This window comes from Podarcis gaigeae, assembly GCF_964106915.1.
Source record: "Podarcis gaigeae genome assembly, chromosome: W".
Classification (NCBI taxonomy): domain Eukaryota; kingdom Metazoa; phylum Chordata; class Lepidosauria; order Squamata; family Lacertidae; genus Podarcis; species Podarcis gaigeae.
Window position 1 is genome coordinate 5,271,664 of NC_139695.1, and position 24,385 is coordinate 5,296,048.

At 47.3% G+C, this 24,385-nt stretch overlaps 1 protein-coding gene across 1 annotated transcript in view; it reads right to left on the minus strand.

The window, feature by feature from the left end:
- Nucleotides 1-21,288: 21,288 nt before the first annotated feature.
- Nucleotides 21,289-24,385, minus strand: part of LOC310835952 (uncharacterized protein) — a 48,303-nt gene continuing 45,206 nt past the window's right edge. Inside the window, exon 2 of the mRNA XM_083720918.1 lies at nucleotides 21,289-21,768. Within this exon, the coding sequence (XP_083577044.1) occupies nucleotides 21,757-21,768 (12 nt within the window). The 3' untranslated portion in view covers nucleotides 21,289-21,756. The remainder of the gene's footprint in view (nucleotides 21,769-24,385) is intronic.

Sequence of the window (24,385 nt, forward strand, 5' to 3'; positions counted from 1 at the left end):
GGATTCCTTTTGTTGTACCAACCTCCCCACTTCACCAAGGATTCCCTGCCCGAGCTGCTTCAGGTCATGGCGGATGTTCTCCTGGGGACACCTAGTTTGGTTGTCCTGGGGGATTTTAACATCCATGCCGACACAACCTTACAAGGGGCCGCTCAGGACTTCGTGGAAAGCATGGCCTCCATGGGGCTGTCCCTGAATAAGTTTGGCCCAACTCATAGTCACAGACATGCCTTAGACCTGGTGTTCACCTCTAGTGGCGTGGGTGATCTGACACTAAGTAAAAGTGAAACAAAAAAAGTGCCATGGTCAGATCACTTCCTGCGGCAACTGGACTTCTCCATGACCCTTCTCCTCTGCAGGTAGGTGGGATCAATTTGGATGGTCCACCCCCGCCACTTAATGGATCCAAATGGTTTCCAGAGAGTGGTAGGGGATGCTTTATCCCATGTTGATGGCCTTTCAGCTGATTCCCTGGTGGCCCGCTGGAATGTGGAGTTAACCAGGGCTATCGACTGTCTGGTTCCGAAGCGCCCTCTCCGATTGCATGGAGCCTTGACAGCCCCGTGGTTTTCTTTGGAGCTGAGGGCGAGGAAACAATCGCTGAGACGGCTAGAGCACTGGTGGCAGAAAACTCATTCTGAATTGGACCGGACACAGGTTAGAGCTCAATGTCAAGCCTACCAAGTGCCGATAGCGACGGCGAAGAAGACTTTCTTCACCGCCTCTATTGCATCTGCAGAAAATAGTAGCAGGAGACTCTTTCAGGTGGTTTGCAATTTAACGGAACCACCTTTACCACCGGGGCCTTGTAAAGACCCCAAGATCTCCTGCAACGATTTTGCAAAATTTTTAGCAGATAAAGTTCCTCATATTCGGAAGGAGGTAGACACCACCGTGGGAGCAGGGCTGGGGCGGGAGAGTGCTAGAGCCCTGTCTGGTCAAGTTGCATGGAATCAGTTTCAATCCGTTACCCCCGAGGATGTGGACAGGCTGCTTTGATGCGTGAAACCAACCACCTGTCTCCTTGATCCTTGCCCATCCTGGCTAATAAAAGCAAGTCAGGAAGTGCTGGGCAATGGGCTCTGTGGGGTGGTGAATGCTTCCCTCTGTGAGGGAGCATTCCCAGACCTGCTGAAAGAGGCGGTCATTAAACCGCTTCTTAAAAAACCAACTTTAGGACTTCCGGTTGAGAGCGACCCCATCGCAAGCGGGGATTTTTCCGCTGGGAGAGTCCCGAGTTTTTCGGAGGATTTAGGGGTGTCACAGGGCGCAGTGACCCCCAGAAGTAGTGCCTGGAGGGTGTTCAGACACTCAGGTTCCCGCGGAGAGCAGAAACGCAGACCACCCGGCCGCCAGGTAACTCCTAAAAGGAGCGAAGTGAGCGGCGGGGAGGGTGAGCGGGCTGAAGGGAAGCCATAGCTACCTCCGGGAAACGAAGCCCCGAGCTTGCAGGGGAAGCGCTTAATTCTCGATTATAAGAAATTCGGACCTAATTTGTTTTAAAAGAAGCGGTCTAAAACATAAGGAAAGGAACCGGATGAAAAACATGTAAATACGTGACCAGCTATTATCTGCAATCAGTTTGAACGCATCCAAAAAGCAAAGCCGACAAAAGTGAAAGTAAGTTGCCGCTAGTGGCTATTGTTTTCTTTCCCCCTTCTGACTCTCTAAAAACTAACTTTTTAGAAGATACAAAATATCATAAGAAGAATCTAAGCCAGAAGGGGAGACAGAGGGTTTGAATTTGGTACATTAAAGGTCCTCTTTGGAACTGTGAAGGAAAGGATTGAGAAACCGATTGTGGTTTCACTTCTAAAAAAACTGCGCAGCGGAAGAAGAGTTTCCCACTCCATTGTTCTCTGGGGTTTTTTTGTCCCTTTATTTGCCTTCTTGCAACTATGGAAGATTTTTCCTCTCTTCTTTTTTAACGGGGGTATCTGTCTTTTTTATATATACATTTTGGATTATTTGGATTATTTACTGGTCACTTGCAATTTGGATTACAAATTTATTTCTTTTTCTCCTAACTTTCGGAGACTTTGGGTCCCTGGTGGACAGAAGGAAAATTACAACTTGTTTTTCTCTCCTGTTTTGCTTGTTCTTCTGGGTACTTTTTCGAATTGGCTGAAGAGTTGGATTACAAATTGATTATCAGAATTTAAAAGGATTAGCCTAATTGGTGGCAGAAGATTTGGAATTTTTAAAAGTTGAAATAAATTAATAAATAAATTTCCCCCCTTCTTGGAGGCACAACTTGAACATAATTGGAATACAAATTGGATTATAAAAAGATTATTACGATTTTTGAAAGGATTAGCCTAATTGGTGGCAAGAAGAGTATATTCATCGTGCTCGTGCCTTCAGTTACTTTTGCTCCCCCAAATTTAATGCCTGGATTGGACTGAAGATATTATAAGTTTGATAAACTTTGGAATATATAAATTATAAAATTTGACTTAAGTGGACATATTTGTATTGGGGGTTGGACCCACCTAAGATTGGTGGAAGTGGTGGTGGGATTTTACTCATTACAAAGTGAATTTGTGAGGGGTGTTTAAAGGGTATTTGTGGGAATGCCTCACCCACCGAAGAAAGGAGGGGAGGGAGGGACACCAGGAGATAGAAGAGGATCAAAGCCAGAATCAGATTTTAAGGGAGAAATATTAAAAATGTTCGCAGAAATTAGACAAAGTGAAAAGAATTTAGAGGACAAATTGGAGCATGTGGATACGAGAATTGAACAGGTAGACACGGGAATTGGGAAAATGGACCAAAAAAATGACGAAACAGTAAAAGAATTGAAAGGTCAAATTAAAGAAGTTTCTAAAAGAACACAATCTCTGGAAGAAGGAATGAAGAAGACAAGAGCCAAAATGAAGGAAGTGAAGCGGGAAGAAGAGAAAATCAAGGTGGGATTATCGGAAGTTAATAAATCACAAGAGGAGATATGGGATGCAATCGCTATGAATGAATTGAGGCAGCGAGAAGTGAACCTCAGGCTGAGAGCGGTCCCTGAGAGTCAAGGTGAAAATATCAGAGAGAAATTAGTAGCTGAGATAGCACAATGGCTGGAACTACAAAAGGAAGAAGTCGAGAGATCTGTACAGAATGCATTCAGGATGAGAGTAAGAACAACTAAATCAAGGAAAGTTCCTGGAGATTGTCTGATTACCTTTAAGGATAAGATATGAGAAATTTAATACTTCAAAAAAATAGAGGAACAAGATTGAATATCGATGGGAACTATATAATTATCTTTAAAGACATTCCAGTCAGACTGCTGAAACGAAGAGACCCATATAAACCATTGGTCCAAATTCTCAAGAGGAATAAGATTGAATTTAAATGGGAATTCCCACAGTGGATTTCCTTTGTCTATAAAAGCAAGAGACACAAACTTACTAGCCCAGAGGAAACAGGAAAATTCAGAGGCGTTATAAGGAATTATTGGAGGAGGAGGAAGAAGAAAGCAGTGGGAGGAACCGGTCCTCTAGGGGGGAAGTTTCCGGAAGAAAAGGAGAAGAAGAATGGAGAGATGGACGAGGAACAAGAAGAGGAAGAACAAGAAGAGGATAGATTATAAAGAATAAATAAATTAAATAAATTTTAATTAGGAAGAAAACGTGGCATTGAAACTTTGGAATTGGAATATTAACGGAATGAATGATAGGAAAAAACGAAACAAAATCGAACAATATTTAAAAAAGAAAAATTTGGATATTATCTGTCTTCAAGAAACTCATGTGGCAAGGAAACAGAAAAATTTTGATTAACAACAGATTAGGAAATGAATTTATATCCTCTGACAAAGGGAAAAAGAGAGGGGTTGTATTATATGTAAAGAAAAATATTGAAGCTCCACAAATTTTCAAAGATGAAGAAGGAAGAATAATTGCAATACAGGTCAAATGGCAGGGCGAAAAATTAATAATTGTCGGGATCTATGGACCTAATGGAAATAAGACTGCTTTCTATAGAAACTTGGAAGAAAGACTGTTTGAATATATGGATCAAAAAGTGATACTAATGGGGGATATGAACGGAGTTGTTTCAATGGAAATGGACAGACTAAGAGACAAAGAAGCTAGCAAAGAAGGAAAATTACCTAGGACTTTCTTTTCTATGACGAAAAATTGCAACTTAATTGATGTTTGGAGACTTAGACACCCATTGGAGAAACAGTTTACATTTTATTTGGAACCAAATCAGTCAATGTCAAGAATAGATCAAATTTGGGTCTCAAATGAACTAACTCCAAGAATTTGACAAATAGAAATTCAGCCAAGAGTAATCTCAGACCACAGTCTGATAAAATTGGAGATTAAAGGCTATGAAGAAATATCATTTAGGTGGAGATTAAATGACTATCTGCTGGACGATCAAAAAATTATACAAGAGGCCCGGAAAAAGTTGATGGAATTTTTTATGGACAATATAAATAAAGGCACAAAGATGAGTACAGTTTGGGATGCAAGTAAGGCAGTAATGAGAGGGTTCTTCATCCAACAGAATGCGATTAAAAACAAGAACAGAGAGAAAGGAAAGAAGGAAATTTTAAGACAAATAATGGACAATGAACAAAAACTAATTAAGAAACCGAATAATTTTAGAATAAAACAAAACATCAAAGCCCTGCAAACGCAGTTCGCAATGATTATAAATAAAGAAGTGGAATGGAACATTAAAAAGTTAAGACAAATAAATTTCGAGTTCACCAACAAATCAGGCAAATGGCTTGCATGGCAAATTAAGAAAAGGAAGGAACAAAACACAATTAACAAAATTATCGTGGATGGAGAAGAGATAGAAAACCCAAAAGGTATTAGGAAAGGATTCTTGGACTTTTATAATCATTTGTATAGAAACAGAGAAAAGAATAATATGAAGAAAATAGAAAGATTTTTAAGAGGAAAAAAGGTGCAAAAGATCCCGACAGAAAAGAAAGACAGACTGAACGCCCCAATTGATAATGAGGAAATAACAGAGATTATAAAAGAACTGAAAAAAGGAAAGGCACCAGGACCAGATGGCTTTACATCTAGTTATTACAAAGAATTGAGGCACACCCTGACGGTACCACTGAAAGAAGTTATGAACACTATTATGAAACAACAAGATATCCCGGAAACATGGAAAGAAGCCTTTATTACACTCATCCCCAAGCAAGACTTCGACTTAACACAAGTGAAGAACTATAGGCTGATCTTATTGCTGAATACAGACTATAAGATTTTTTTCTGGAATATTAGCAAGAAGATTTAAAAAGATATTGCAAGAATTTATCGATGAAGACCAAACAGGCTTTCTTCCAGGCAGGCAGATGAAAGATAATGTGAGAAATATAATAAATATTTTGGAATATCTGACTGCTAGGAATGAGAAACAAGCTATATTAATGTTTGTAGACGCGGAGAAGGCATTTGACAATATATAGTGGGAATTTATGTTTAAAAATTTAGAAATGATGGAAGTGGGGAATGATTTTTACAACGGTATAAGGGCAATTTATTCAGAGCAAAGAGCGAAATTGATTGTAAATAATGTACTTACAGAAGAAGTGAAGAAACGGAAAGGTACAAGTCAGGGATGTCCTCTCTCGCCACTGTTATTTATAACAGTTCTGGAGGTCCTTTTGAGTTCAATTAGGCGAAATGCATTAATAAAAGGGGTGACAGTAGGTGAAAACGAATATAAAGTTAAAGCCTTCGCCGACGACCTGGTAATAACGATAGAAGACCCTGTAAACAGTTTAAATGAGGTCTTAAAGGAGACTGACCAATTTGGCAAGGTGGCCAGGTTTATACTAAATAAGAGAAAAACCAAAGTAATGGCTAAGAATATGGATCAGAGTTTAATAGAAGAAATGCAAAGAGAAACAGAGATTGAAGTGGCTAAGAAGGTAAAATATTTGGGAATATGGTTAACCCCAAAAAACATTGATTTATTTCAAAATAACTATATACCGGTGTGGAATGGAATTAAGAAAGATTTGGAAGTTTGGGGCAGGATGAAACTTTCCTTCTGGGGTAGAATTTCAACGATCAAAATGAGTGTGCTTCCAAAGATGTTATTTTTGTTTCAAATTATTCCTATAATTAAGGGGACAAAGACCTTCAGAGAGTGGCAAAGAATGATTTCAAGATATATCTGGCAGGGCAAAAAGCCAAGAATACAATTTAAGTTACTAACCGATGCGAAGGAAAGAGGTGGTTTTGCCCAGCCAGATCTGAAACTATACTATGAAGCGTCTTGTCTCTGCTGGCTAAGGGATTGGATAAAATTAAAAAACAACAAATTATTATTAATTGGCAATATAATATATCGAAAATGCGTAACAAATAGAAAATATGGATGACTGGTGGAGGAGCTGGTGGAAGTACAAAAACTGGAAATTTGAGAACATGGTTGTGTTGATCAATTTGTAAAAGAAAATTTAATAAAAACTTATTATAAAAAATAAAAAAACAACTTTAGACCCGGCCAGTATGGCCAACTATCACCCAGTCTCAAATCTTCCATTCTTGGGCAAGGTGATTGAACAATTCAAAGTGTTGGTACTGACCTTTAAAGCCCTAAACGGCCTCGGCTCAGTAGACCTGAAGGAACATCTCCACCCCCATCGTTCTGCCCGGACGCTGAGGTCCAGCACCAAGGGCCTTCTGGTGGTTGCCTCATTGTGAGAAGCAAAGTGAAAGGGAACCAGGCAGAGGGCCTTCTCGGTAGTGGCGCCCGCCCTGCGGAATGTCCTCCCATTAGATGTCAAAGAGATAAACAACTACCTGACATTTAGAAGACATCTGAAGGCAGCCCTGTTTAGGGACGTTTTTAATGTGTTACTTTTTAATGTATTTTTATTTCATTTTTTTGGAAGCCGCCCAGAGTGGCTGGGGAAACCCAGCCAGATGGGCAGGGTACAAATATATTATTATTATTATTATTATTATTATTATTATTATTATTATTATTATTATTATTATTATCATCATCATCATCATCATCATCATCATCATCATCAGCATCAGCACTTTGTAGGATTTGATAATCTTTATAGGTCTTTTAAATTTCTAATCTATCTATCTATCTATCTGTCTGTCTGTCTGTCTGTCTGTCTGTCTATCTATCTATCTATCTATCTATCTATCTATCTATCTATCTATCTATCTATCTATCCCCTCCCCCTTTTTCCTTTCTGTACTTCCCTATCCTTATAAAATTGAATACCGTATATATATATTTTAAAAATTTACGGCTCCACAGTTTTCTGGGTTACCCCATATTCATTACCCAACCACCTATTCTGCTCATGGCCAGATCACTTTGGGGCACTGCCATGCTGAAAAAACATTCTCATGAAGCACAGATCCCCATGGATCCTTAGGTTTTTTATGTTTTGTCACCCTGAAATCACTATCAAATCACACATGATGTATATGACCATAGAATGAACCACAAAAACCACAGGGCACAGCCAAGGAACAAACACTATATTAAATACTTTAATCCTCATGGATCGTCATGATTGTTAAATGGACTCCACCAAATTACATTGTAAGATCACACCAATGTCCATGGAATGACCGAAATAAAAATTCTATCTGAAATGGTTCTGCATTAGCAAGAACATTGTATTAAAATGACATTCATATCCATAGCTTCCACTGTGAAGAATTGCACCTGGAAATTTTTGACGCTGCTAAACTTCAAGAATATCTAAGGCAGAGATTGTGATGATCTTACCTGTGAATGTAAATTATCAAACCAACTAGATGGAGACCACCAAAGTAACTATGAAAAACAATCATCTGTCTTGCGTCAATTCAGCTACAAATGGTTTGGGGATAAAAGTTGGTTGCTTTGGGGGGGGGGGTGGTAATTAGAAATGGAGGTTTAACTGCAAGTTTTCTTGCCAACAAATTTTGTCAGTGTAAACTTTGAAATACGTGGTGTCCATGGGCACCGTGGTGCCTACTGACAGCTTTCCTGGAGTCTACCACGTGTTTTTAGAAAATGAACAGGATTAGTGGTGAACTGTGCCCAGCATGACTTCAGATGGTTCATAGTACATTTGACTGGCTGCAGGGGGGAGTGCCACACTGGGGGGAGGGCGACAGTACGGTCGCTGTACTGGCTGCCGCTTGTGTGGCGTCCGTTTGGGCTGCCGCTCTTGTGGCAACTGAACAGGCAGCCCCTCTCGCAGCAACCGTATGGGCAGCTGCTCTCGGGGCGACTGTACAGGGTGCTGCTCGCGTGGCGTCGGTACGGGCAGCCGCTCTCCTGGTGACAATAAGGGCTGCCGCACACGCGGCGTCCGTACGGTCTGCCATGCATGCACAGTCCGTAGAGGACATTGTGTGCGCACCCATCATCCAGGACTTGTTATCATATTATAGCTGCCACAAAATCTATCGGCGTGCTACCAGAACTAGGGAAGCAGCTCACACAGTTGAAGCAAAATAAAAGACAGAAGAGTAGATCGGGAAGAAGGTTCCCCAGGCTGCAGGAAAAGATAACAGTAGCTCCAGCATCTGATTCAGTGCAGGCTGCTGAGGGGTTGGACTCCTTAAGATCACCAACTGACTATGAGACACCTGGAAAGCACTCAACCTCAGATGACCTCCACTCCAAAAAGTGGAGAAGAGGATTTGACAGTGACCAATATTGATTCTTTTGATAGCACCCCCATATTCTCAACACAAAGTGAGAAGTGTTTGGACAAATCGCTGATTTGTACATCAGTTCCCCCATGGCACAACTGTACCTTCCCCACACTCAGTCTACAAACCATGGGACTTGTGGGTTCAGTCGCCAACATCTGTGTGTATGACTATGACATAAACACACTGAAAGGATCAAGCTAGATAAATGACCGCATAATAGATGCCTTTCTTGCCTCCAGGGTGATCATGGCCAAAGAGCTAGGTCACGATGGAACAATTTTCCCACTTAGTTGCCACTTCATGCAGATATGTCAAAGATTGCCAGTGCAAGCCCTGAAGAACTGTTTGAGATTTGGAATGCTAAATAAAGATGTTTTGATTATTCCAGTACAGTGGTACCTCAGGTTACATACGCTTCAGATTGCATACGCTTCAGGTTACAGACTCCGCTAACCCAGAAATAGTGCTTCAGGTTAAGAACTTTGCTTCAGAATGAGAACAGAAATCGTGCTTTTGCGGCGTGGCGGCAGCAGGAGGCCCCATTAGCTAAAGTGGTGCTTCAGGTTAAGAACAGTTTCAGGTTAAGAAAAGACCTCCGGAACAAATTAAGTACTTAACCCGAGGTACCACTATAAATGACAGATGTTAAGTTGTGGGCAAACATATCAGACACAGCAAGTCTTCCAAAGCAGCTCTTTATTTGTAAGCTGGAACAGAACTGAACTGAGGAACTCAGTCAGCCTGCTTATATAGAGCTCCAGAACAATGTAACTGTTGCCATTTTCTAACACTATCCAATCACCGAACATCACTTTCGATCCTTCATTTGCATACAAACTATCCAATCACTGAACGTCACTTTCGATCCTTCATTTGCATAACTATCTACAGTATCCCCCTGCTGGCCCAGGGTGAGAACTTCAGTACATAACACCCCTCCCCACCGAGATAAGGCGTTAGTTACAATCGTACTGGTTTCCTTATATACAGCACTACACGTAATGGTTCAATTAGGCACAAAAGCATATCGGTTACATTTCACATACTTAGACCAACAGTGATACATGTCCAACAACATAGTCTTTTAAATAAGTTGGGCGCTTGGAAACTCTGCCAGACCGCCGGGGACTGGTAGCCAAGTCCGGGGGGGGCCACACAATTCTTGCTGAGGCTGTGGTGCGAACCTAGGTGGCATTGAAACCAAGTCCCCTGGATCCGCTGCTGTGGGTGGAGCCTCCGCAAGTGGAGTGGTCTGAGCCTGTGGTAAGTCTGGAAGACCCTCTGAAGTGGCTTGGTTCGGCTCCACGCTGGCAGTTTGCGAGAGAGGTGTAGGTGGAGCCTCACCATCTGTAAGTGTATCTTCCGGAGCCATGAGCGCAGTTGGGGGCACCACGGTACTGTCCAAGTCCCCAACCCTGCACCTAAGCTGGTCTATGTGCTGGCGCCACAAGCGTCCGTCTTCGAATGCCACCTGGTACGAGCGAGGTCCAGTGACTCCCACTACTGTGGCTGGCACCCAAGGAATGTCCCCCACATAGTTCCTGGCAAAGACCTAGTTTCCTGGAACAAATGACCGTGGCGTGTTGGCACAGCCTGGGGGTTTGGTCACGGCAAAGTCCGGGTGCAGCCGGTCGAGCGGGGACCTGAGGCGGTGGCCCATAAGCAGTTCAGCAAGACTCCGCCCTGTGGTCACATGAGGGGTGATGTGTTGCACGAACAAGTATTCGGCGCCCCTCTCATGCCAGTCTGCCCGGTCCAGGCGCGCCAGTGCCTCTTTTGCCGATAGCACCATTCTCTCCGCTTGCCCGTTGCTGGATGGATGAAATGGTGCCATTAGGGCATGGCGGATGCTCAGTCCCAAAAGATACCGCTCAAAAGTGCCTGACGTGAACTGTGGTCCGTTGTTGGAGACAGGGACATCAGGACACCCATGCGTCGCAAAGAGGCCTCGCAGCACCCGGATGACGGCCTCAGTAGTGGTGGAGGGCATCAGGGCCACCTCCAGCCATTTGGAATAGGCGTCCACCACTACCATAAAGGTCCGGCCGTGAAAGGGGCCGGCCAGATCGATGTGCACCCTCCACCAGGGTGTCTTGGGTGTCTCCCAGATGTGTCCCTTAGCTGCCGGTGGTGCAGGCCTCAATTCTTGGCACGCTTGACAGGCGGACACCCAGGCAGTGATGGCATCGTCCATGTTAGGCCACCAGACGTAACACCGAGCCAACGCCTTCATTTTGACGATTCCCGGGTGGCCAACGTGCAGAGCCTCCAGGACACATTGACGGAGTCTTTGGGGAATCATGACGTGGTCTCCCCACAGCAGACAGCCGCGATGAGCCGAGAGTTCATGTTGTCTGGTTGCGAACAGTTGGAACTCCAATGCAAAAGGCCCTTGTGGCCACCCACTCCACACCCAGTTGAGCACACGGCTGATGGTGCGATCCTGGGCAGATGCGGAGGCTACAGTGGCAGCCGATACAGGCGCTGCCGGAAGATCCTCAATCAGGAGGAGCGATGAAGCAGGAGCCGGGTCTTCCACAAACGCTGGAAGAGGGCAACGGCTAAGGGCGTCGGCATGGCCCATCGTTTTCCCCGGGTGATGGACGAGCCGTTAGTGGTAGGCAGCCAGGAAAACAGTCCATCGCAGCATGCGCGGCGAGAGGACCGGTGGAGTTGGATGATCACTGGCGAGGAGGCCCAGGAGCGGCTTGTGGTCAGTGATAAGGTCAAAAGTCCTGCCGTAGAGGTATTCATGGAACCTCTTCACTCCAGCCACAAGTGCCAGTGCCTCCTTGTCGAGCTGGCTGTAATTCCGTTCAGTTAGAGATAGCGTCCTGGAAAAGTAGGTGAGCGGTGCTTCTCTTCCATCTGGAAAACGGTGACTAAGGACAGCGCCAATGCCAAAAGGTGAGGCGTCGCAGGCAAGGACCAGCGGCCTGGCTTCACTGTACTGTACCAGCACACTGTCTGATGAAAGGAGGGCCTTGACCGCGTTGAAGGCCGCCGTCTCCCTTTTGATTTCTATTTCCCTCACTGTGCAGCAAAATGCTTGTCACAAGACAATTGTTTACATTCCACAGTCACAGTTACTGTTGGGTTCCCATGGGAATGGGAGACTGGATGTGACGTACACTGGTTTCCTGTTTTTCAGTGTTCTGTCATTTCTTTGTTAGAGATGGCAATTGCTTCTCTGCTCTCACAGAGGCAGGATGGATGTTTGTATGCTCTCAGCATAGAGTGTAAATAAAATTAGCATGTAGCACATTATCTGCTTATCCTTCTGCTGCGTGGACGACGCTCTGCTTGGGCTCAAGATAAGATGAGCCTGTATCAGCTCCAGATAGGCTGGAGCTGGTCAAAATCTCACACTCCCGATGACCCCAGGACCAAGGCGTCTTTGTGCTGAGGAGTCGGTGAAGAGGCTCAACCACCGTGGCTTTGTGGGGCAGGAACACGTTATAAAAGTTCAGCAGTCCCAGGAACGCCTGCAACTCTGTCATGTTCTTTGGGATGGAGGCCTGCTGGATAGCGCGGATCTTGGATGTGGTCGGGTGAAGGCCAGAGGTGTCGATAAGATAGCCCAGGAACTCCACCTGTGGAACGGCGATCTGGCACTTCTCCCTCTTTACCTTGAGCCCAGCACGGAGGCGCTCGAACAGCTGCTGGTGTGAGTCTGCAGACACCAAGACATCATCAAAATACGGTACCACGCCCGGAAGCCCTTGCAGGAGACGCTCCATAAGGCTTTGGAAGATGCCAGGAGCCACACTCACCCCGAACTGCAAACAGCGGCAACGGAATGCCCCTCGGTGGGTGACGATCGTCTGGGCTTCAGCAGTGGCATCATCGACGGGCAGTTGTTGATAGGCTTGGGCAAGGTCCAGCTTAGCAAAGATCTTACCCGAGAGCCAGTGTGGTGTAGTGGTTAAGAGCGGTAGTCACATAATCTGGGGAACCGGGTTCGTGTCTCCGCTCCTCCACATGCAGCTGCTGGGTGACCTTGGGCCAGTCACACTTCTTTGAAGTCTCTCAGCCCCACTCACCTCACAGAGTGTTTGTTGTGGGGGAGGAAGGGAAAGGAGATTGTTGGCCGCTTTGAGACTCCTGAAGGGGGGTGAAAGGCGGGATATCAAATCCAAACTCTTTTTCTTCTTCTTCTTACCCTCACCCAGGGAATGCAGCAGGTGTTGGACAACAGGAACCGGATAAGCATGCTGCTGAAGTGCCTTGTTGATCGTGCACTTGTAGTCAGTGCAGAGTCTCACCGACCCTTCTGGCTTGATGGGGGTTTCCCACTTGGCATGGTCAACCGGCTCCAAAACTCCTTGGGCGATCAGCTTGTTGTGTTGTTCGTCCACCTTAGCCTTGAGAGCAAAGGGAACCCGGCGTGGCTTTAGCTTGATGGGGGTGACTTGTGGATCAAGGCTAAAGGAGATGGGCGTACCTGTATATGGACCCAAAGTGCCGTCAAAAACCTCAGCAAAGTCTTTGACCAGACCCTCAGCCTCTGCGTTAGAGATGCAGTTGATGCCGGTGACTTCCAGGCCGAGGGCATCAAACCAGTCTAGCCCTAGGAGGCTTCGCCGCTGACCTTCGACCACCACCAGTCGGAGCAGGCCCGAAAAATCATTGAAGGCGATCCGGAACCGGCCAACACCTACCACGGGAATGTCGTTTCCCTGGTAGTCTCTCAGGTGTACGCGGTGAGAGTCGAGTTGCCTTTTGGACACTCTGGGTACCAGTCTTTTGATGGTGCTGCAAGACATGATGGACAGGGCAGACCCGGTGTCGATCTCCATGTCATATGGAGCTCCTTCAATGAGCACCATGACGTTCAGCTTGCGTTGTGTAGGCGAGTCAGTTTGGCCAATCGTGGTTCCAGATGGGCAGCGGCAGTTGGTGAGAGCGAAACAGCTTTCCTTGGCAGACTGGAGTGAAGACTTGGACTTGCGAGTCGGTGAAGGGGGCGTGTCAGACAAAGCCGATCGGCAGACCTTAGCGATGTGGCCCCTTCTGGAACACGTCCGACAGATGGCGTCTCTGAATCAACACTTGGCACGGGAATGGGGACTTCCGGGTTGGCGCCTCTGGCAATGGCGGAGCTCCTCCGATCGGGAGGAACTTGCTCTGTGGAAAGCAGGGTCTGACTGCCATGGCGAAGGCGGAGACCCACTGAAATCACAAGCAGGAGACTTCCGGGTTTAGCGCCATCGGTAATGGCGGATTCCCTCTGAGCTGGAGGGACCCGCTCCGTGGAAATCGGGTCGAACCGCTACGGCGAAGCGGAGGCCCTTCTTAAATCACAGGCGGGGTGAAGCCTGTGAATGTGGGGCTCGGCGGGCACCCTTTGCACCCCCCCAATTCGCATGGGGACCCGACTACGGGCTCCGGAGCGAAGCGGGCGAGTGGCGCGGTGCTGAGAGCAGACTGCTACCTCCACAGAGCGAAGCCGCATAGCTGTTACCGGAGAGCGCTGACTTCTTCCTGAGACAATTCGACTCTAAAAGCAACTACCCGTGAGTAGGATTAATTGGAAAAGGCAAGGGGGAAAAAGGGCTTTAAATTTGGCACCGAAGCGGGAAGGTATAAACAGGAAGTCTACCTTCCGCTTTTGTAAATAGACTAAAGCAAAGAAGCTGTAAGTAAGCTAAAGCCTGGGAAAACTGATTTGAAAGGACTAAAATCCCAACACCCAAATAAGTGATACCCCCCTTTGATGCAGGAGAAGAGGGGGGAGAGATTTGAACTATGTTTACCTGCAAGAGAGAGGGAAGGAAATAAAGATCTACTGCTCAAAACCTGGGAAAGGGCTGCCAATGGACAATAAGATTGCCGTTCTTGAAAGCGCACTGTTTGTGAACAGAGCAACTTTTGACAGCTAGCTCTGTTTTTGGCTGTCTTCTCCTGATCTTAGAAAGAAAGGAAGTAACTGAAAAGTAACTGAAAAGTATCAGAAATGGAAACTGACTTTTACTTTTGTTTCTCTGCTTGAAGTGGGGGTCTTAAAGTGCTACTTTGGAACATAACAATTATAGACTGATACTGTGTCCCCCTAGAGGAAGTTTCTGAAACTGTTAACAATTAGGCCAGGGGAATTTTCCACTTTAAAACAAGTTGTGGCCGTGGGACTGACCTTGGGTTTTCAATTGAAGTGTTATGGCAGATGGGAAAGAAAAAGCAGACTATCCTTTAGACAAAACAACGAGGTCTGGGAAATCTTGGCAGCGAAGACCGTGAACATCGGGTCCTTCCGCCTCATCTGCGGCTGCATCCACACAATCTAAGCCAAAAGGTATGTCATCTGAAGAAGCTTTAGCAGTTGCATTAGGCAAGATAAATGAATCATTGGAAAAATTAAGTAAACAGGTGGTTGAAGCGTCAACTAAAATTGATCAAAATACTATAAGTATTAACAAAAGGTAAATACCAACACAGAAACTATTGAGAAACTGCTACAGGAATCTACCCTGACTCGACAGACAGCTGAAGAAGCTAAGGAAAAAGCAGCTGCAGTAGAGGAGAAGATTTCAGGCATACAGAAGCAATTGGAGGACCATAGGTCGACATTTTCTATGATTGAACTTAAGGAGAAACAAACTAACTTAAGGATTAGATCTGTGCCTGAATTGGAGAAGGATAATCTGACAGACTTTCTTATGCAGGAATTTGCAGACTTCTGGGAACTGGATCCGGGAAAAGAAGGATTTAAGATCGTGAGTGCTTTTAGACTTGGAAGAGGGGGAAGAAGAACAGGGTGAGAGACTGTTTGATTACCCTCCGATCAAAAGAGGAGAGAGACAAAATTTTGGGTCTGCATTTCCAGAAGACTTTAGAAATACATCAGTCAAGTGTTGAGATATTTAAAGATATCCCAAAACATCTTTTGGACCTTAGGTCCAATTAGGGAGATTTGGTTGCCCTGTTGAGAAGGAACAGACTTATCTTCAGGTGGGAATTTCCCCAAGGCCTATCTTTTAGGTTTAAAGGAAGAAAGATAAATATAAGATCAGTGGAAGACAAAGAAAAATTTCTGAAAGATTACGGAGAAGACCTACAGAAAGAATCTGGAGAAGAGCCAAGAGCACTGGACAGAGACTCATTTGACAGAGGCCTAGAGCAAAGAGCATTGGACAGAGGATCATCAAAAAGAGGAATACTAGACATATCAAGACTATCCTTTGGACTGGACTGTCCAGAGAAAGAAACAGCAATACCACCGACAGAACAAGAGCAAGCACTTGGTGCAGTTGGAGGAAAAGTAGAATAATTACATCATGGCCCTGCAACTATTGAGCTGGAATACTAATGGTTTGAACTCCCTCAAAAAAGGAAAAAAGTATTTCACCTACTAAAAAAGGAACAATTGGACTTGATTTGCCTACAGGAAACACATGTGATAAGGCTCCACAGAAAAGTATTGATTAATAAAAGATTGGGTCAAGAATTTATCTCTTCAGACAAAGTAAAAAAAAGAGGAGTAGTAATTTATGCAAAGGAGAGCCTATCACCGAAATTTATATTTAAAGATGATCAAGGAAGATTTGTGGCAATTGAAATTAAACTACAAGGAGAGAAATTTTTGATAGTAGGTGTCTACGGTCCAAATGAGGGGAAATCAGAATTCTTTTAAAAGTTGCATGAAATCTTGTTGGACTATCTGGACTACAATATCATTATGATGGGGGACATGAATGGAGTAGTATCTACAAATATGGACAAGGCACAGTGTAATGGTTATAGGGGTTGCTCGTGTGTAAGTTCCCGCCACTCTTGGCTAGGTTGACTGGTTAAACTTTTTCTGTCTGGACAGCCCTTCACTTCATGGCTGTTTCAGTCGCTAGCAGAATCCGTCAGTGGGCGTTTCTTGAACTACTTCCAGCAAAGAAGTTCTTTGACGCCAAGTCTCCGCCTACTTTCCCTGCGCGGAAGTCTTCTGCGCAGGGTGGGTGTGGGTAGCGGAGGACCCGTGCTCTCTCCGCTGGTCTCCGGTGAGGAGTCCTGGAGCCCCCTCGCCGATTCCCCCATCTGCCCCCCTTTATCCCTGGTGTTACGCTGACTTCCTTCCCCAGCCAAAGAGCTCCCTCTCTCCCTGCTGGGCCCTTCTCCAGCATCGCTTGGGAGCCTTGCCTCCACGTCTGGCTCCAATGTCAGTTCCCTGACATCCACCTCCCCCCCCCCCCACAGGACCCCCTCCACCCCTGGCCCGACATTTTGACCCAACTTGGTCCCTTTCCTCGGCCGACGATGCGGGGAATCCCCGGAAGGAGCTGTTGCCATCCTCTGAGGATTCAAAACCCGCTTCCCACCCGCTCTGATCTCTTCCCGCGGGGTGGGCCTTCCAGTCTGATTCCTCTTCCTCTGACGCCTCTCCTCCCTCCTCTTCGGAGGCAGGAAAACCCACAAAATCCTCTTCATCGTCTGTGGTTCCAAATTGCTCCTCCCAGAATCTCGTTAGTGGTTTAGGTTTTTCTGGGAACACGCTGTGGAACTCCTCAACAAGATACCCATCATTGATAGCCTCCGTGGGAACCCACGTGTTTTCTGACCCGGGTTCTCCCTCCCAAGCTACCAAGTACTCCACCTGGCGCCCTCGCCACCTTGAATCGAGTATTTCCATGGCTTGGTTGTGGTGTTCCCTCTCCTCTACCTGCGGGTGTGTGGTGACTTCTCCCTCTCGCCCCGGGAATTCCCGCCCCTCCCTGTACGGTGAGAGTAGGGACCTATGGAACACCGGGTGTATCTTCATGCTGTCAGGCAACTTGAGCTTGAATGCCACGGGGTTCACCTGCTGTGTTACCTCAAAAGGTCCCAGCCGCCTTGGCTGCAACTTCTTGCACCCTCCCTTAAAGGGTAACCCTTGGGTTGATAACCACACCCGGTCTCCCACCCGTATGGTCTCCCCTTCCCGCCGGTGCTTGTCTGCCTGCCTCTTGTAAATTTCCTTGGCCCGTTCCAAGTTCATCTTAAGTTGCTGGTGCAAGGCCTCCATTTCTTCCACAAACTGCTCTGCCGCAGGTACGCTCCACCCTTCCTCCCCCCTCCCCGGGAAGGCCCTGGGGTGACACCCATAATTGGCCATGAATGGGCTCATTCCCGTGGACACATGTTCAGCGTTATTGTACGCAAATTCAGCCAGCGCTAGTTTCTCTACCCAATCGTTCTGTCTCTCGCTGACGTAGCAGCGTAGGTATTGCTGGAGTATACTGTTCGCTCTTTCTGCTTGCCCATTGGTTTCCGGGTGTCTCGCCGTCGAGAAGCCCACCTCGACCTGCAGTAAGCTCCTGAGCTTCCTCCAGAACCGGGAAGTAAATTGTTTCCCGCGATCTGAGATGACCCTCGAGGGAGTCCCATGCAGCCTGAAGATGTGATCTACAAACAACCTGGCTGTTTCCTCTGCCGTTACCACATGCGAGCAAGCTATGAAATGGCACATTTTTGTCAGCAGATCGACTACTACCATGACTGCTGTCTTCCCCCTTGACTTGGGCAAATCTGTCATAAAATCTATGGATACCACCTCCCAGGGTCTTCCCGGCATGGGTAAGGGTTCCAGTAACCCTGCGGGGGCAGCCCTCTCCCCCTTTTCCCTCTGGCAGCAGTTGCACCCCCGTACATCTTCCCGTACATCTTCCCTTACCCTTGGCCACCAGAACTGCCTGGTGACAAGCAACATGGTTTTGTGTTGACCAAAGTGCCCTGTTGTTGGGTTGTCGTGGAGTTGTTTGAGTACCCTTCCCCTCAAGGTCTCCCCCGGTACGTACAGCGCCCCCTTGTAGTAAAGTACCCCTTCCTTTTCCTCAAACCCTCCATGGTTTTCCCTTCCGTCCCGGAGTTCCCTGATTTTTGTTTGAGCGAATTCGTCGTTTCTAGTAAGCCCGGCCAGTTCTCGTTTCCCAACCAACACTCCCCCCCACACCCATCGGTTCTCGGGGAACACGTGTCTGACTTCCGGCGGTCCCTCTCCTTCCATGTACTCCGGCTTCCGGGAGAGAGCATCTGCTCTTACGTTTTCCTCTCCCGGCACGTACCGGATCTCAAAGAAAAACTTGGAGAACTCCTGTGCCCATCGAATCTGTCTTTGGTTGAGTACTTGCGTAGTCCTCCACTATTCCAAGTTCTTGTGATTCGTACACACCTGGATCTTGTGCTGCGCCCCTATTAGCAGATGTCTCCATCGTCGAAATGCTGCATAAATTGCAAGCAGTTTGCGGTCATATACCGTGTAGTTTTGCTCCGACTTGCTCAGCTTCCTCGAGAAAAAGGCGCACGGCCTCCAGCTCTGCTGGGCCCCTGGCTGCAACAGTACTGCTCCTATGGCCCGGTCTGACGCGTCGGTCTCCAGCCTCATTGGCTTCTGCAGATCCACGTGCAGGAGCTCCTCTTCCGAAGCGAATGCCTTCTTCAGTCTTTCAAAGGATTGCTGGGCACTTTCTGTCCAGATAAACTTCTTTTTGCTACTGAGACAATCTGTGATGGGCGCTGTCAAGTGGGTGAAGTTCTTGATGAACTTCCGGTAGAAGTTGCTGAACTCTAGGAACCTCTGCACGTCCTTCCGGGTTTTGGGGGTCTTCCATTTCAGCACCGCCTGCACCTTGCTGGGGTCCATAGCTAGGCCCTTGTCTGACAACTTGTACCCCAGAAACTCAACCTCCCTTGTGTGAAATTGGCATTTTTCCAGCTTGACCCACAACTGGTGCTTCTGCAGTCTCTTTAGCACTTCCCTGACGTCTCTGACATGTTGCTTCTCATTGTCCGAATAGATCAAGACGTCGTCCAAAAAGGCTACGCAGTTCTTGTACAGCAGGGACCCCAACACGTGGTGCATGAAAGCTTGAAAACAGGCGGAGCCCGACTATAATCCAAATGGCATAACTAAGTATTCAAAGGCTCCTAGGGGGGTGAACATGGTGGTTTTCCATTTGTCCCCCTCCCTCATCCTGATCAAATTGTACGCTCCCCTGAGTTCCAGCTTGGTAAAAAATTTCCCCTGCCTCACCCGTGTTAAAATGTCGTCAATCCTGGGCATTGGGAAGGTCACGGGTTCTGACACCAGGTTGACGGCCCGGTAGTCTACAACGAGCCTGGGCTGATTAGTATCCTTTTTGTCCACAAAGAACACCGGACTGCCCCCCACCGCCTTTGATTCTCTTATGAAACCTGTTTTCAGGTTCTTGTCAATAAATTCCCGCAACTCCTGCATTTCCCGGTCAGACATGGCATACAGCTTACCCACCGGCAGTTGAGCCCCTGGGAGTAAGTTGATTTGGCAGTCAAAGGGCCTATGGGGTGGTAGTCTATCCGCCTCCTTCTCGCTGAAGACCTCCTGCAGATCAGCATATTGTGGTGGCACCTCCCCTTTTGGCTCCACCGCCATTCCCGCCACCCTGGCAACGGTCATCCTGTTAGGATATTTCCGTTCCACCTTAAAAGGGAGCAGGCTTGTGAGTCACAGAGTCTGCGTATTTCCTGTTCTCAGGATGTTTATGTTTGCTATTGCTTTCGTTTTCTCTCTCTGCGCCAGAACACGCTAGCAGGCAGTCACGTTTGTTCTTTGTTCTGACCAACGCTGAATAAACATTCTAAATGATACCCTCCTGAGTGCAACTTTTGCTGTGTGAATTCTGCTGACAGAGTGTGCACCAGCCCAAGAATGTAGCAAGCTATTTCTTAGGCTTCGTGTCACTAATTGCTGATACTGTATCTACGGGAGGTCGATGGATCGTCCGGCAGCCGGCTTGGGGGCTCAGATGGACTTTATCTCCCTGGCAGTATCCCAACAACAGGTTATGGGCCCAGATTCACGGCACTTACAGAAGGGTAAGACTGCGACACACTGCTGAGGTATGTGGAAAAGCGAAAGAGGAGGCTTTTCTGTTGGGCCGCGGCAAAAAGCCTTTGATGTCCTGCAGGCCTAAGTTGGTCTGGGAGCCGAGCCAAGAAGGCTTTGTGATTAATGGGAGCCAAGATAACGAGTCTTTGAGGTAAAGAGAGAGACTCGGGCTCAAGAAAAGACCTGGAATGGAATTTTTCCAAGCGTCTGAATGCCCAAAGTTAAATGGGAAAAATTATCAGACCTGGGCAAAATGGTGTGAGAGTTTGCTGCGTCAGTATGGAGTATGGCATACTGTGTCTCAAGCCCCTCCAATTCCTCTGACAGAGAAATGGGAGGCCCAGAATTCGAAGGCCATAGACCTAATCGTCTTGTCCGTCTCTCTGGAGGAAATAAAAACGCTAGCTGGAAATACGACTGCACGTAAGATGTGGAATGCTTTGAAGAAAGCTCATCTGCAAGTCATCTCAGCTCAGAGTCTGAATGCCCAGAGTGTGAATACATCGGAGGTCCTGGCTGTTTCCCAGAATGCGAGTGAATGCAGGGATGCTGAGGGCACCAGTTGCAAGCTGCAGAGGGAGCAGACTGTGATGTCAGCCCAGGCAGCATTCCAGTCTCCAGGGGGAGCCAAGGAGTCGGCAGCTGAGAGCTCTGTTTCTCGTGGGAACCAAGGTCATCGCCTTTGTAGAGGCCGGAAGGCCAGAGGTAAACAGAGCAAGATGCCTGCAGATGGCCAGGAGCGCAGGGGCAAGCAGCAAAAGCCCACGCCAGGGAAAAACAAAGCTTTGTTCGCTGGCACTGCTTCACCAAAGGCTAAAGGCAAGTCTGATGGCTAGGAGCGGGGGGGCAAGCTGCAAAAGCCCACGCCGGTGGAAAACAAGGTTTTGCTTGCCAGAAAAACTGCTCCAAAGGCCAGGGCCAGGTTTATTGTTGACTCAGGTGCCAGTCGCCATTTATCAAAGGATAGACACCTGTTTATCTCCTTCACACCTCAAGATGGTGAGATCCACCTGGCTGATGGAAGGACGTTGCAAATTGCAGGAGAAGGGACTGTTAAACTTGCAAGTTTGCATACAACCATCAGTAATGTACTTTATGTTCCAGGAGCTGCGGACAATTTGCTGAGTGTCCCACAGCTGACTGGGCGTGGTTTTGAGATTTCCTTCAAGAGGAGCGTCTGTGTCATCAGGAAAGGCAAAGAGGACATTTTGCATGCAAAGTTTATAGATGGTTTATTCTGTATAACTTATGATGACAATGCTGTTGTGTCTAATGTTGATTCTTGTTGTGTTGCACAAACTAACAAGGTTCTTCATGCAGGATGCATTCATGAAGCACATCAAAGGTTTTGTCACATGTCTTGGCAAGCGCTAGCCAAGATGCCTGGGTTGGTTGAAGGTTTGAACATCAAACCCTGTAAGTTTCACATGAAATGTATATCTTGTGCAGAGAACAAGGTGAAGGTTGCTCCAAAAGGCAAGGAGTCTAGCAGGCAGGCTTCCAAACCCTACCAGCTAGTGCGCGCAAACCTGGTTGGTCCTCTTGCGCCCTCTTTGGGAGGAGCAAGGTACTTCATGGTTCTAATTGATTCTTTTTCTGGGTACATTCATGTGTTTATGCTTGAGCAGAAATCGCAAGCGTTTCCTAAGTTCAAGGCATTCTGTGCTTGGTTGGAGAATGTTCGTGGTAAACGTATCGGCTGACTCTTTACTGATCGGGGCGGGGAGTTCACTTCTCAGCAGTTTGAAGCTTTCCTGACTGAGAAGGGAATCCAGCATGACTTGTCAACGCCTAGGTCGCCATGGATGAATGGACTTGCGGAGCGAGCAATCCAAACTTTGCTTCAAGGCCTGAAAACCTTGTTGCATGATGCCAACCTCCCTGAGAAGTTTTGGGGGGAAGCTCTGTCAACGGTTGTTTATACCGTTAATCGGAGACTGTCATCACCCATAGGTTGCACTCCGTACGAGAAGATGTTTGGGAAAAGACCGAACATCAAGCACATGAGAATATTTGGTTCTGACATGTGGGTACACACCCCACAAAGCAACAAGCTTGGGAAGCGTGGGGCACATGGTTTGTTCATGGGGTACGAAAAAGGTGCATACAGGGTATGGATGACTAACTCTAAGTCCATTAAGTTCACCAAGAGTGTTGAGTACAATCCTAAGTGGGGGGAAATGTGGGAATTTTCCAGAGTTACCCTGAGGATGAGGATGAGGATGAGGATGATGATGATGATCAGAGTTCGGATTCCAGTTCAGTGGGTGGCGCTTCTGCTGGTGTCAGCGACAGCGATGACACAGCAGACTACAAGAGCGCAAAGGCCTCAGTCAGACCATCTGATGCGTCTGACAATGAACTGGAAGAACCACTGTTCACCATTGGTCACTTTTCTCCTAAGAAGGAGGAGATGAGTCCAGAAGACTTGCGTCTCGTTCGCAGGTCTGAAAGGGCGACCAAAGGCAGACCTCCAAAGAGATTTGCTGATGAGTTTGCTAAGACGGCAACTGCTGTTCTTAGTAGCTCAGAGAAGGTGTGGGTGTGAAGAGAATCAGAACTTACAGGGTTAAACAGTTCTGAGTGAAGTCTCACATTCTGAGGCGTGGCTATATTCACAGAGGGGAGTGTTTCTCTGTGTTTTTTTCCTTTCGCTTTTGCGGCGAGGCAGCAAGATGTGCGCTCTCTCGCCGGGGTGATTTAAGATGTTTTTCTACACGATTAACGACTATTGGAGTTAAGCAAGAACACTTGCGTGCAGTCTGATTTATTACACACACATTGCAACAGTTTCTAACCGCTGCGACGACTCTGCTACAGGAAGCTGATGGAGAGCTATCCACGGGAGTCCAGTGGGGCACAGGGAAGCGTGCCGGACTCCATCCAAAAGCCACAGGTTATGGAAGTCAGCCAAACGTTTGAAACTGTTGCCAAGTCGTGCAGGTGTGTGTTGAAGCCAGCTTAGGGGAGGCTGAAGCCAGTTGGAGTCCTGCCTAACGTTTGAGGCAGAGGAGATCGCTGGGAGGATCTCAGGACAGGGTGCCGGAGGAGCTGCTGTTACGTGAGTACGCTCAGCCCCGAGGGAGAAATGGCTCAGCCCCGAGAATATGGCTTTGGGCTTAAGCTGCCATGTCAGAAAATGAGTAGCCAAAGTTGGCTGGAGTGGAGTTTTCACGCAGAGCTTCTCCTAGTCGGGGAGCAGCTGTGGGACATAGTCCAGCCACCACAGAAGGCAACTGGGAAAGCAGATGCTGAAAGGGCTGCAGAGCAAAGTGAAGTTGAGCAGCGTGTGCTTGCTTTTTTGGCAGAGAATGTGGATGCTCATCTAAGGCCAGTTGTCCTGGATGCTAAAAGGCCAGAGGCTGCTTGGCTAGCACTCCGTGAGGCTTGTGAAGCTGGGGTGGGAAGCAAAGGCCAAGATGTGGCTGCATCCGAAGGGGAGAGGAAAGATGGCGCTGGCCACATTCTTGAGAGCCGACACACAGCTGGGAGGAGCTGGGAGCCCCCACGGGGGGACGAAGGGACTGTTGCTGTTGCTGCAACGTGTCTGTGTGAGGAGCCAGGAGAGAGGCCAAGAGTTGGGGGCCCTTTACCCACCAGAGGGGGTGCAGGAAAATGTCCTGAGAGCCCTGCGAGCAGTGGGGGGTAGTGAGCGGTGAAAGCTCAGAGACGCCTCATTTTCCAAAGGCTGCCAAGAGTTGTTTATGCCATGAGCTGAAGCCTAGCCGTGCTGGAGGCTTCAAGGCCAGCCACCTGCAGCAAGTACAGATAAGAGCTGTGGAGTTGTGTGGGAACGCTGAGACAAGTCCGGTCTCCAAGGCAACTGAAAGAGTTCCATCTACGGAAGCTGTGAAGGTCGTGGGCAAGTCTTCCTGCCAGGGGGAGTCTGTTGCCGTGA